The sequence below is a fragment of the Fusarium coffeatum genome (genome assembly GCF_003316985.1).
Source record: "Fusarium coffeatum strain FIESC_28 chromosome Unknown BRIP53273_contig_34, whole genome shotgun sequence".
Lineage (NCBI taxonomy): Eukaryota > Fungi > Ascomycota > Sordariomycetes > Hypocreales > Nectriaceae > Fusarium > Fusarium coffeatum.
In genome coordinates, this window is record NW_022157831.1 from 197,079 (window position 1) to 210,300 (window position 13,222).

General features: G+C 49.7%; 3 protein-coding genes across 3 annotated transcripts; 1 reads left to right on the forward strand and 2 right to left on the reverse strand.

The window, feature by feature from the left end:
* Positions 1-412: 412 nt before the first annotated feature.
* Positions 413-2,724, reverse strand: FIESC28_01373 (uncharacterized protein; the record flags this gene model as incomplete). Its single annotated transcript, XM_031155524.1, has 2 exons — positions 413-2,329; positions 2,377-2,724. The coding sequence occupies 2 exons, from the start codon at positions 2,722-2,724 to the stop codon at positions 413-415; spliced, it is 2,265 nt and encodes a 754-aa protein (XP_031020471.1).
* A 708-nt stretch (positions 2,725-3,432) lies between these two features.
* FIESC28_01374 (uncharacterized protein) lies at positions 3,433-7,174 on the forward strand (the record flags this gene model as incomplete). Its single annotated transcript, XM_031155525.1, has 4 exons — positions 3,433-3,438; positions 3,506-3,617; positions 3,671-6,543; positions 6,599-7,174. The coding sequence occupies 4 exons, from the start codon at positions 3,433-3,435 to the stop codon at positions 7,172-7,174; spliced, it is 3,567 nt and encodes a 1,188-aa protein (XP_031020472.1).
* Positions 7,175-7,887: 713 nt separating this feature from the next.
* Positions 7,888-11,217, reverse strand: FIESC28_01375 (uncharacterized protein; the record flags this gene model as incomplete). Its single annotated transcript, XM_031155526.1, has 3 exons — positions 7,888-9,404; positions 9,461-11,000; positions 11,206-11,217. The coding sequence occupies 3 exons, from the start codon at positions 11,215-11,217 to the stop codon at positions 7,888-7,890; spliced, it is 3,069 nt and encodes a 1,022-aa protein (XP_031020473.1).
* Between the last annotated feature and the right edge of the window lie 2,005 nt (positions 11,218-13,222).

The window sequence follows — 13,222 nt, forward strand, 5'->3', positions numbered from 1 at the left end:
CCTCTGGGAGGCGTTTGTTTTTCTGGTAGGAGTTGGTTGGCGGTTTCTGGATTCGGTTGGGAGAGGGTTGGCTCCGATACGTAGTGCTAGATCATGACTTTGGATCCAGCAGATATGCCTTCGTGCATTGAATAGGCTAGAGGATGAGGGATCAGATCCTATAAATTATATACATATACCCAATAAATGCTCTTTCACAATTGCTTTTACATCCATATATTCTCGTCAGGGTATCAGAAGATGTGGCCCCTAAAAAGCGTAAGAGACGAGATCCGGACTTCATTATTATGTTAGCCTAAGCTTTAGAGGAGAATTCTTGTGTTACTGCAAAAAGCAGAAGAGACGAAATGATTTGGCCACATTATTCTACCTTATGCAAGTATTTACACTACTCTCTTCCTGTAGCCTAAGTCTATTCCTCGTCGTCGTCGTCATCATCCTCTAGTTCCATATTCAAATGAACACTCTCGTCCTCAGATTCCTCTTCGACCTCAGTCGTAACGAGGGCGCTTTGGGTAGGTGCGGGGAGCACTCGATCCGGAGACGAAGACTTCTCCAGGACCTGCCTTTTCGGCGCGGAGTCTGGTGGACCCTCGTGCTTTCGCTTGGGCGGCGAGGATGCTCGCGCAAAGGCGTTGCGATTCTCTGAAGTATTGGCCTTTTCAATAGGAGCAAAGGGGTTACTTTGGATTGGCAGGTTCTTTTCGGCGTGGGGAGCTGTAGGAAGTGTTCCAGGCTTGAATAGGTCACCCCTCTTCTCAGGGACAATCTCGTCCTCCACATCGCCATCTTTCATCTCCTCATCTTCCTCCTCTTCCTCCTCATCCTCAACAGGGAGAGCCTCTAGCGGCTCCTCACCCTCTGCCAAAGTCTGAACGCCTGCGCGGATGTTGCTGCGCAGAATCTCGAGACCCTTGTCGTCAGGGAATTGTTGAGTAAGGTGAGGAAGAATGCTAGGATAAACTCGGCCTCGCTGGTCCTTGTAGGGGTTGAGAACGCTTGCGAGCATGGCGTCGCGGTTACTTGTCACAATAGCCGTCTGGTCAACAAGACCCCGCAGAGCAGCCTTGAGATGCCTTTGTGGTAGGTTTGATAGGATGACCGGCAAGAGACTGGTGGCAGCGGCCTTGTGCTTAAGCTCTAGAGATATGTTGGAAGCAACCTCGGCAGATTGGGGCTTGAGGAAAAGGTCAGCATTGGCAGCGATGCTGTTCTTCTTGCTATCGGTGCCAGATGCCGCCGGCTTCTCCTCCTTGAGATGGCCAGCATCTTGCTGCAGGTCACGACAGCAAGCGCCAAGGATAGGGTCAAGGCTGGCAACAGAAGACTTAGACAATGTCGGGCCGGAGATGTTCAGGATCTCCTTCAGGACGGTATAACCGGTTGTTCTGACTGTGGGAAGGTTGATTCCAGATTTGAACACGCGGACGAGATGGTCAAGGACCTCAGGGGCAATAGCCACTGAATCTTGTCCCAGGCGTTGGAATAAGACTTCAACAAGCTGTAGAACAGAAATGTGAATATTAGGCAGTGCTGCCCAGAGGCTATCCTTTTCGTCTCTTGAAATCGCAGCGTTGGTTTGAAGGGCCTGATCCCACGATTGGGACTTGGGTGAGAGTCTAGCGATAAGCAGTAGTCGAGACGCAGCATCAACAAGAGCGCTGGTAGGTATTGTGACAGGTGTTTTTGTAGGGTATTTCAAGCAGTCTGAAAGGTACTGGTACAGACCAACCAAGCGCTCGGTGCCAGCCTCGATACCGGACCACGAGGGGAGTTCGGCTCCGCCTCCGCCATTTGGTTCACCATCAACTTCAACTTGAGATCGAGTGTATCCGTTCGATCCCTCCCATGATTCTTGCACAGCTCTCAAAACCTGATCAGCGGTAGAGTGCAACTCTTTCAGGAGAACGTCGATCAATTTGGCCCACTCTTCACTACCTCCTGACTTGGCGGCGACATGGTGAAGCGAAATGACGAGTTTTCGCGAAGCTCGCTGCAGGCTTTGAGGAGCAACAATTTCGTCTGATTGCGTAGGAGCGAGATATGGCTTGACTGCGGTCTTCAGCTTGGCGCTGGAAGGTCGAACTGTGGTTGGGTAGAGCGGGATGAGAGCTGAGAGGGTGTCGCATATAGTCTCAATGACAGACAAAGGTGTTTGAAGCTTCTCTCCAGACTTGGGAGCGCTGATGAGCTTGAGACAAGCGGTGACAAAAGTTGGGATAGTTGGTGTGGCGATCTCTCGGACCAGAGTTTGGTATGGTTGGACTGAGATGTAGATGTGTGCAAGAGTCACAATAGCCAACTCTTTGGAGGCCATTGGATCACTTTTCTAGCAGGGGTTAGTAGGATACTCTATCGAAATGAGTTTGAACATACCTCAACGACAGCCAAAAGACCAGCGACCCATTTTTGACAATCTCGCAGAACCTCCCATCCACCAACATCGACCATAGTCTTAATCAGAGCAACGGCAACAAATCGAGACTCGCGGGTTGTACGTCCAGTCAGGAGGTTGTTGATCTTCAACTTGATCTTGTGAACGATTCCAGCGGCTTCAGAAGAGCCATTCTTGACTTTGGTATCTGAAGGCGCCGACAAGGCCTCTTTGCAATGTAGGACATGGTTGATGAGAGACGGTAGCGCATGAAGAAGAAGCTGAGGTTCCGCGATATCGTTAAGTTTGCGGAGAAGAACCCGCAGATCGGGTGGTGTTGAAGTCGACATGATTGTTGAGTTTTGGGTGAGTCTTGATGAGAGAGGTTGTGAAGTCTCAGATGCTTTGCGACAAAGTAAGTTCTTTAAGATATTGGTCTAGGCAGAACCAACTCAAATTTGATAATGCGCCGCCACTTGTAATTGACAGAAGCAGAAGCAATTAAAGTATCTTGACAGAGTCTGAACGATTAGGTATAATCCAGAAAATCTGTCAAGAATGCAAATCTTGGCTTATACGGAACCTCAGATTCTGCTTGAAGCTGTAGATCAGATCGACCAAGAAATCTTCGAAACTTTTTTTCTGCTTCTGTAGTTTAGGTCCCTTAGCAACGCCAACAGCATAGCTTAGGTGGGTTAGCCTGGCCGGCCGGGAAGACCCCTGGCAGTGGAGTCTATCGTGCTGGAATGTCCGATTTTGATTGGCTTGGCAGTCGAGTTACGTCGTCCCAGCAGCTCTCCATCTGCCAAATACCACCGTAACCACCTTTAAGTCCAGAGACCGCAACTATACCATCACCACAGGAGGCCTCGTGAAACAACACGAATATCTTTCAGTATAGACGATTCTGAAACCTTTACGGTCTCAGTAACCTCGAATTCGAGGTCTCCTGTTCTTTTTCCCCATCGAAACCCTCCCGCCATGCTCTTGGCGCTACCCAGCTGCTAGTCTAAGTCCGAGACCGATCCCCTGAATATTGAATAGACAGACAATCAACCATGGGTGTAAGACGAGACAGGATGCCCGTATGGATTGTCGAGAAGCTGACCGTGTATTGCTGTTGTTTTATAGCCCAAGGCTGTGCAATATATCAACCAGCTGGACCATGCCCGCTGCGACGGTAACTGGGACCTGGTCCCGGAGCTCGTTCGCAAAGTCCGCAAGCATGCTCCCGATAGAGCTTGTATGATACTCCGAATAGCTTCTCAAGAAACAATAGTAACAAAATTCAACTAGGCCTCGCGCTGACCGCCGAAACCGAATGCGCCATTGCGAAGACGACGGGAGCAGCAGCTCATACAAATAACGAAAGTCGACCAACCACTGCCGTTAACACTGGCGATATTAATGTTGCGGACCAACTACCGAAGCTCGAGGCGGCGATTGATGAGGAAGCTGCACACGAGAACGACAGATTCCAGGCCGAGGTATGCGCAGGCTGGTTGCACTGGACACTGGGAGACTACAACCAATGTGTTACTCGACTACCCGAGAATAACTTGACGGAAGGAGAGATCAATCCAGCCGATAAGAATGCTGAATGGTCAAGCGTCTGCGCGCTCAAAGCCGCATACCTCAGGGCTAATTGCCTTGCGCGTAGTGGTGAGTCGAAGCAGGCCTTGATTTCTTACCGAGCCGGTCTTCCATCTCTTGGACGAGTGTGGGCAGAACACGGAATAGGACGACAACTTCGATACTGGTCAGAGTTGTTTCTTACCGAATACTGCATGCTCGCCGGCAACGCGTATCAAAACAACGAAATTCTGCAGGTTGATGCTGACTCATTGTCCGGTTATCGTGCCTGGGCAAGATTCTGGGATACCATGTCTACACCTGTGACGGGAGGATACGGCTTTAAGGGGTCCGTACCTAGGAGGACGGTCTGGAAGGAGTACTACACCGCTCTCTCACAGATTCTCGAGTCCGATCAGCCCTTTCCAACTGGGTTTGTGAGCAATACGGCTGGCGACCTTTCACCGCGAAGTCAGCTGCGAATAGAACTCAAGCATGCTGAAGCTACATACCAGGCTCTCCTATTGGGGGAAACGTCCTTCCCTAGAGCTGAAGATGAGCGTGAGGAAGTTGAATGGTTTGTCAATCAAGTACTACGGAACTGGACTATTCTCTGCGGGCGAGGGTGGAGCGAAAAAGACCTCGGCCAAGGTGGAAGAGGCATCTTGAGTCGCGGAGTTCTCGACATTCTTTACAATGCAGCCATGAAGACTTACCACTCGACATCCATTCTGCGCTCATTATTCCTCGTCCACCTTTCCGTTGCCGAATTCGATCTCGCTTTCAAGGCTTTCGACTCATATCTTGAGATTGTCAAGAAGGGTAAGGCCCGTGTTGACAAGACTGGACACATTGAACCTAGTCTGGACGACGATGCCACAGTGCTCGAGACGATCGCTCAATGCATCCTTGCTCTTTGCAGATATGGCCAACATCCTGCCGCTGAAAAGGCGTACCATCTTGGATTGGAGTTGGAGGACTGGCTGGCCAAGCTACCTCAACTTACCTCCCAAGACAACCCTACGCCGGTCATTTCAGAACATGACGAACTCAACGCGCCACACCCTCCTGTGCCACCTCATACTATCGCTCTGGCATGGCAAGCCATCGGTCTGTCTCAGGCCAACTGGTCAAGAATCACATATGAGGCCTCCGCAAGGACCGAGATCCAGCAAAAAGCAATTCGATGCCTAAGGAAATCTCTATCAGCTGACCTTGGACGATCGAAAGACATCAGGAGTTTCTATGCTCTTGGTTTGCTCCTAGCTGAGCGACGAGAACTGACTGCTGCGATCGAGACTGTAAGAACCGCCTTGACAGCAAGCAAGGATCAGGAAGAAAACTACGATTTGGTATATGGACCATACTGGCAAGAACGATCTTTGATCCCTGTGTGGCATCTCCTGGCTCTTCTCCTCAGTGCTCGACAAGACTACAGCATGGCCTCAAGGGCATGCGAGGGTGCTCTGGAGCAGTTCAAGGATAATACTATCTTGTTTGGAAAGGCTGATCAGGCGTTCAGGAGCGAGCACCTAAATGAAGCAGAGAAGGGCGCCGCATCAGAGGACCGACACGGTCTAGTTGATGACATGGATGATGCGGAGAAGGAGAGCATTCTGGAAGTGAAGATGACGCAGCTTGCATTGATTGAGTTGAATGATGGTCCTGATGTGGCTGTGAATGCTAGTTTTGAGCTGTTGACACTATTCTCGAGATTGTTTGGAAATGTTGCTGCATCACCAACACTCAACCCCCCCAAAGCTCTGGAACCACCAAAGACTTCTGGTACGCTTAGGAGCATCAGGGGAACTATTTTCGGTGGCGCCGATAGATCGAGACCGCCTACGAGACAGGTCTATGCTCCTCCTGGCGACAGAAACCCCCGACCCCAGACTGCGGCAACAGTGCGAAGTAGTGCACCGACTATTCAGGTTACTGGAGATACCGGATCCGCAGCAGAATCGCGGCCACGAACATCGGCGTCTTCTGTCCGTCGCAATAGGAGTGCTACGGGTAGAAGCAATAGCCTTCAGAAGCGTGAGCGAAGCCACAGCCGACAGCGATCTTCCAGTATTGGAGCTATCGGAGCTTCACATGGACCTACAGTTGTCGATGGCGATGTATTCTTTACACCAGCAAATGTTGAAGACCAAGAGAAGGAGCAACAGTCAGACTTCTTCACATACTCGAGTAAACGACAATCCGCCAGCAGAGGTTCATCTTTCAGAAAGCAACGTCCGATTGGACACCTCAACTCTTATCTTTCCACACAATCTAAGTCTACTGACTACTCTGAGCTATCAGTCGACAACGCTTACGCCTCTACCTGTATCCTGCCTTTGATCCACTTCCCTAAGGACAAGGAACGATCTCAGCGAGCCGCCCTCTTAATTCGAGTTTGGCTTATGATTGCCGGTTTCTACCGCCGCGCAGGTATGAAGGACGACTGCAAGGGGGCTGTCACAGAGGCACAACGACTCATTCAGAGTCTCGAGTCCGATCTGGCTAGAGATCCTTCAGGCTCTGGCGCCCTAAAAAGTCTTGGCTGGGCTGAAAAGAAGAGTGTTGAGGATCTCTGGAGTGACTTATACGCAGAGGTAAGACTGGTCTCCTTTTTATACTATATACGCAAGTCAGCTAACATCATCGCAGCTTGGACAATTATCTTTGTCTAAAGGAGCACCATACACAGCTCGCAGTGACTTTGAGACCGCTTTGACGCATACGCCAAACCATCCCAGCGCCATTGTCGGACTCTCCAACATTCTGCTCGATATTTACAGTGAAGATCTCCTTCCGCCATCCCCTATCCCTCCTCTGGACGACCCCTTTAATCCCAATGCTGGTAACGACCTTGTCCCGGCTTCAAGTAGTTATGATGTCCCCTCCCTCCCATCCACGCCACTTGGCCTCGGCCCTGCAAACACGCAATCTACTCCCAAGCCACCAATGGACGCCGACGAGCTACCTGTCGCCTATAAGGCAACACGCCTGCCCCTTGTCGATCGTCTCGCTGCCCGCGATCGTGCATACGCACTGCTTTCTACGCTCACTAAACTCGGCTCCAGCTGGAACTCATCCGAAGCATGGTTTACTCTGGGCCGCGCCTATGAGGAGAGTGGACAGCCTGAGAAGGCCAAGGAAGTGCTTTGGTGGTGTGTGGAACTTGAAGAAGGAACCGGTGTTCGAGATTGGCGCTGCTTGACTGGTGGAGGTTATATTATCTAGAACGGAATATGCTGTCTAGACATTCGATGCGTTTGTTCTAAATACTGGCTTTTCAAAAGGTGGAATATAATAATAAGGATATGTGGTTTCTCCTTGTGCCTGCTGTGGTTATCTGTGGTGCCTCCCGTCTTCTCTTCGATATATGCAACCTCTTCAAGACATCATTTGTTAGCCTGTGATTCGCAACCTCTGAAGTTCGCGCCCTCCGTAATTGTTCCAAGTAGCTTGCCTCTCCTACGCTGGTAGACAAGATCTGACACGAGGACTCAATTATGGAAGATGCCTACGTAACATACGTGATCAGTCAATCATTGAACAGGTTCTTAATGGAGAATTGTATTTATATCATCATTGTCCAAGTCTCTCCATGCTACTATACTTCCTCCTCCTTCACCAGTCTTCATGCACTGGAAAAAAAGACCCAGCCGCCCTATGAAATGAATAAAGAAAAGGGGGAATATTCGTTTTGACTGAGAAAGACAAAGAAGACGATTCTTTTTAGCTCTAATATGTTTTTGTCCGCAAAACTCCCTGAACATGCGCCGCGAGGCTCCCATACACCCATCCCCAGTCATCATCATCGTGAAGCTCAGTCTCGTCATGCTCAAATCCACCGTGCTTGCTATTCAGGCACGGGTATATATGTCTCCCTATCAAACTGCAAGCATCTTATTTTTGATTTTATCTTATTTTTATGGTTTTTGTCCTTTTCTTTACTGCCGAGACTTGAGGAGATTTTGCAAGTAGGAAGCAAACTGCCTCTTATCCGTCGACGTCGTGAGAGATCGTAGAAAGTCGTCACCGTTGACTCCGAGGCTAGGGAAAAGGTTGTTCTGCAGTTCCTGGATGAAAACATCGCCAGTCTTGGTGTAAATAATCTGCTCCAGACCTGCAATCTCTGTGAGGACTTGCTTAGTCTGGGCATCTTGGAAGGGGCGGAAGTTGGGGTTCTTGATAACCTCCCAGCAGGTCGAGTGGAATCTGTCGATCATGAACTGCTCGAAACCAGGGAATGCAGGGTTCGGGCTGCCGGAAGGAGCTGTTGGGTTTTGTGAGATAGTTGCGACATCGGGTCCGCCCCAGATAGCTGCCATTCTCATCATAAGCGTAAAGGCAAGTCTGCTGCTGGTAACGTTTCCCTCGAGAGTCTTGGCGAGCTCGATAATAGACGAGATCATGGGCTCGAAGAAGCCTTGGTTTGATTCACTAACAAGAACGCCGTCCAGTCCATTGTTTAGAATGATCTGGAGGAAAGAGAGGTACTCCCTCCTCAGCTCGCCCAGCTGGATCTCATCGTCTGTTCCTGCAATGGGTTCTGTAAGCCCACCGAAGATTCGCTGAAGCAGAGGTGTTAGAAGCATGTTAAGGACTTCGTAGATCTCCGCCTTAAAGCCGAACACGACCTGATCCAACAAACGCAGGAACATGGCCATCTCATCCTTAGATGAACTCTGAGACAGCAGACCCTCGATCCACTGCGGTAATTGAGGCAGTACAGCAGAACCCAGAACGCCCAAAAGCTTGGAGAAAGCCGAGCGGCAAGCAGTGCGAATTTCGGCAGATGAGTTCAATTGGTTCAGGGCAATCAGGATGGCTTCAGCAGCACGAGAGAACTCGTCAGAGACGGCCTTGTCGGGTGGTCCGTGAGCATTGGAGGTGACGCCTGGAGTCCAGTCTGAGAATCCGTGGGCAAGCGTACCCAAGGCCATAACAATATGGTGCACCTGAAGGGCTGCCTGAGTATCTCCAGCCTTGGCTCGCGGGAGGTGGCTTTCCATATCTGTGAATAGGGGATCCATCACAGATCGAGCGTACAAAGCTTGCTTGTCGGCTGGTGTGCTCTGAGTAGAGGAGATGCATCCGATAGCCTCGAAGAGGTACAGCTGGCTGGTGAAGAGAGCATCCGCGGAGTGGTCAGACTCGTCTGAAGACATGTCATCATCAGCGTCGTCTCCAGGGACCTCAGCCTTGATAGGCAAAAGATCCCCAATTGACTGGATAACTGTCTCCGCGACGTTGCCAACTTGAGCGCGCAGCTGCTTAATGAAACGGTGGAACAGGTACCACGACCGGGTCTTGATGCGAACATGGTCATGGTGTACCAAACGCACAAAGTTCTCGAGAACTTGAGGGATGTACTGTGAAAGATGGTTTTCGAAAACAACGCAGTATCTGACGCAAATCTCCATGTATTGAAGGAGAATCGCCGGATGAGAGAAGTTGGCAATGCCTGTACTATGTTAGAGCCACCGCACTACAATCAATAATTCACCAAGGAATGCTTACCAGATTCGACCATCTTCTGCATCATGACCACCAATCTCTCCGAGGCTTCGGTAGAAGGCTGGTTCTTGGTTCCCAACCCCTGGTTGGGAAGCGCAAGCTCGCCGAAGAGGTACATCTCATACAAGGCCAGATCAAGATCTCGCCAATCCATTTGCGAGCCCTGCTGGTCCAACGTTTGGAAAGTGGTGGCAACCAGATTGCTCAGCATGTCCATGTATAGTGGCTGGTCAATAGCAGCAATGGACTTTTGCAGGTTCTGGAGCTTGCGACGCAGCTCCTGGAACTCAGCTTCGTCGGTAAGTTCATCCTCATCACCCCAAGTGGTAGTCTCATCGTATCTCATTTTGTGAATGATGGCATCTAAGATTGGCGCAAGCATGCCACCATAGTCTTGGTGAACCACGGTGAGTTTACGGAGGAAGGTAAGCAGATCAGTCAGGGCGGGGATGACTGAAGAGCAGACCTCATCATATTCGTCAGAGAAGAAGCGCAGAAGGAAAGGCAAGAAGCCGTGGAGATGCTGGTTAGCTCTAGCGCGGGTATCATCACTGATCTGGCTGTCCTCGAGAGCCCGTACGATATCGGAGAGGACGGTGTTAACTAATTTGGCGACTGCCTCAGCCAGATCCGTATCGTATCGAGAGGTTCCCTTGTACTCGCTCAGAGGAGGACTAGCAACTAATTGTTCGACAATTTCTCGAAGGTTGATGAAGGAGATCATCTCCATCTTGTCTGAGGAACGCATTTTCTTGCCGCATATCTCATTCAAGGTGTCGATAGCGGTATCACGAACCTTGTCCTCACCTGAACTGGTCGGTCGTCCAACTACTGGCAGCAAGAGTCCAAGCATATCCTGACTGATAACCAGGGAGATGTCCATCCAGCTGACCCACTTGCCCAGGACCTTGAGAACAAGTTCTACAACAGTGTCGCTGTCCGAGTATTGGGTAAGAAGCTGCTTCCAGGACTCAGACACTTTATGCATATCCTGAGCTCGGAGTTGGTCCTTGAGCTCAGTATTTCGCTTGGCTTCGTTGTTCTGCCGTGACAGAAGCATATCGGCGATCTCGTCGTGAATGGAGCCGAGGATTCGAAGATAGAAGACGACACCCGGAACATTGTTGGTGTTTGTTGAGAGGCCTGTCAACTCGAGGTGGTCGTCGAGGAAGCTCTCCCAACCGTTTTGGTAGAGGAAGACAAACAGATACGTCAATGTTTGTGTGAGTTTGTTCTGAAGGTGTGCAGGGTCGGGTTCTTGCTGAGCGTTGGGACCGTATGTTTGCCGGCAGTATTGGAGTAGAGTATCTTTGAGGAAACCAAGGCTTGCTTGGTCAAGACCTTGTGTGTGGACCGCATAGTTGACCACCTCCAAACAGACCAGACGGACGACTTCTGATGTTCGAGGAGTTCGAGCGAAGAGAGTGGTACAAGCTTGCCATCCTGAGGGATCGGTTCGTAGTTGGTTCAGGTATTCGAAAGCTTGTTCTTTAATAGATTGATCGGAGGTGGGGTTCGAGAGGATCCCGACAGCGTTCTCGATCTGTGCCATTGAGATAGATGTCAGCAACGAAATGTTGTCATATTACTGCGAGCTTCATATGTTACCCAGACCGTCGGGTCGGGCCTCGAGAAGGTAGATGTTGGGCCGATGCGGCTTGGCCATGACCAAAAAGTGACGGCCAAAGTGGCGGGGCACGAGAGTAACTCAGATGTCATGGGGACAAAGAAATAAAGTATCAACTCACCTGAGCCTCCATGATCGAGGTTCAGTTGCAATATACGCTCGAGATAATGATAGAGAGAGACGTTTCAAGTATGGATGATGCTGCTATAACTCCGGCAGCCTAAGGTACACAATATCCAGCATATCTAGTTATGGCAGAAATATAGAGGGTCAAGGCGAAGGCGAGCAAGGCTACCGAGGGGTCATGCCTAACTGAAGGTAGATTCGGATTGGATGATGGGAAGAAAAGAGCCCGTATAATGAGCAGGGGTGCAGCTGATGGGCCTGGAGCTATTCCAGAGACGGCTGCGGTAGTATGAGCTGCTAGGGGCACGAGAACAGCAATTTTGAGGCGGTGACAGCAGTTTTGTCGTGTGAAGACTGCGTTTTTATCTCGAGATGTGCTATTTCTAAAAGTCGGTGCGTTGAACTTCTTGGGCTTGTGTCAATGTGGGGTAACTCTGTCGGCACATGTTCGGCAAAACGATCCCCTCTCTCTGCACTTGACGGCTCTCTCATCTTCATGAACCTCACCTCTTGATCAAGACAGCTCAACATTCGTATCTATCTTGAATGAAACATGACAGCAGCTACATCTTTTCAAGACTCAGGTTTGTATGCGGATCATGGATCTATCGTCATGCACAAGACCAAGAACAGATAAGCGGTAACTGCCTGAGCTACTTTGAGCCATATTACCAACTCAAACACTTACACTGTAGCCCAATGCTTCAATATGGATACCATCGACGCCGAATAACCTCATTCGTACAGACACATACTCATTATGGAAGCCCCAAAAATCGACATCCTTCGACATGAACGGGTACCTTAAGCCCTATCCAGTGGGTCAGGGCAACCTACCCAAGCTTTCCTCGATCTCCATCTTTTGGAATAGGTCTTTTGATCTCGAGATCGTTACTTTGATATGACAAAGGCGATATCTTGGAAGTTTTGCAACCTGCAAGACCAGACTCAAACATTAGTCGAAGCTATTCATGTCCCGGCTTCATTGAGGTTGTTTTGGTCTGGTGCAAGCATTGGAGCTATGAACCTTCATAGTGTAACTTTTTTGACGGAAAACGTTATACTCGCACGACGTTGTTTTCGAGATCGACTTGCCATTGTTTCGAGTCTGAATCTGTTGAAGCTTGACCAGGCTATGCGATTCTTGGCATGACAACTCGTCTTGGACGACCACGGCTATTTTTGTGTTCGATCACATGAGCTTCGGGACTTTACCTTGAGGCGAGACTGCCCATTGTATGTTTTTGCACCTTTGTGCAAAATACAGGTGCAAGAACGCTTCCAGTGAAGGCCTCATGTGCGAACCGTACTGAGGTGAGAGAAGCTATCATTAATATGATGCAGACAGAGTATACGAACGGTAGCTTCCGTGAGAGGCAATAACTCTCGGTAGCCTTATTGTTTCGAATCTTCAGACTGCTAGATCTGTGTGAGGTTTCAGTGTTCAGAGACAGATTAACTTCGGAGTCAGAGAGCCGTTAGAAGTATCGATGCAACGGGTCGCAGAAAGCATTAAGCATAATATACAGGCCCGGAATGTAATCGAAGCCCGAGTATCAAAGTGATAAGATCATCGAAACTCTTATAGGTAGTCAGAGGGTTGCGAGAACGTAGCGACAGGCGCTTCGCATAACAAAGTGCGTTTCGAACATCTTTCGCATGAGCTCATTGAGAAGAGCTGAAGGGCGATCGACTAATAGCCGATGTTTCGTTCGGGGAGTATCTCGGTAACTCGTCTCAGCTCCCTCTTTGAAATTCGGATAGAAAGAGGAAGCGACAAGCATCACTGGTCAATATTGGCGCATGACGTGAACTTGAGATCAGCACCTTGTGGGCCGTGTTCTTTGTTTCCTTGTAATGGCTTGCCAAAAAGTGACGATCGACAAGACATTCGCTGAAACAATAGAGATCGACAAGCGCTCGGCGCTTCAAACGTGCGAAGACATCTTTGGTGAGCGGCGGCGCGATTATGAACAGACTAGAGGCTTGTTAAGATAGAGATGACTCGTCAT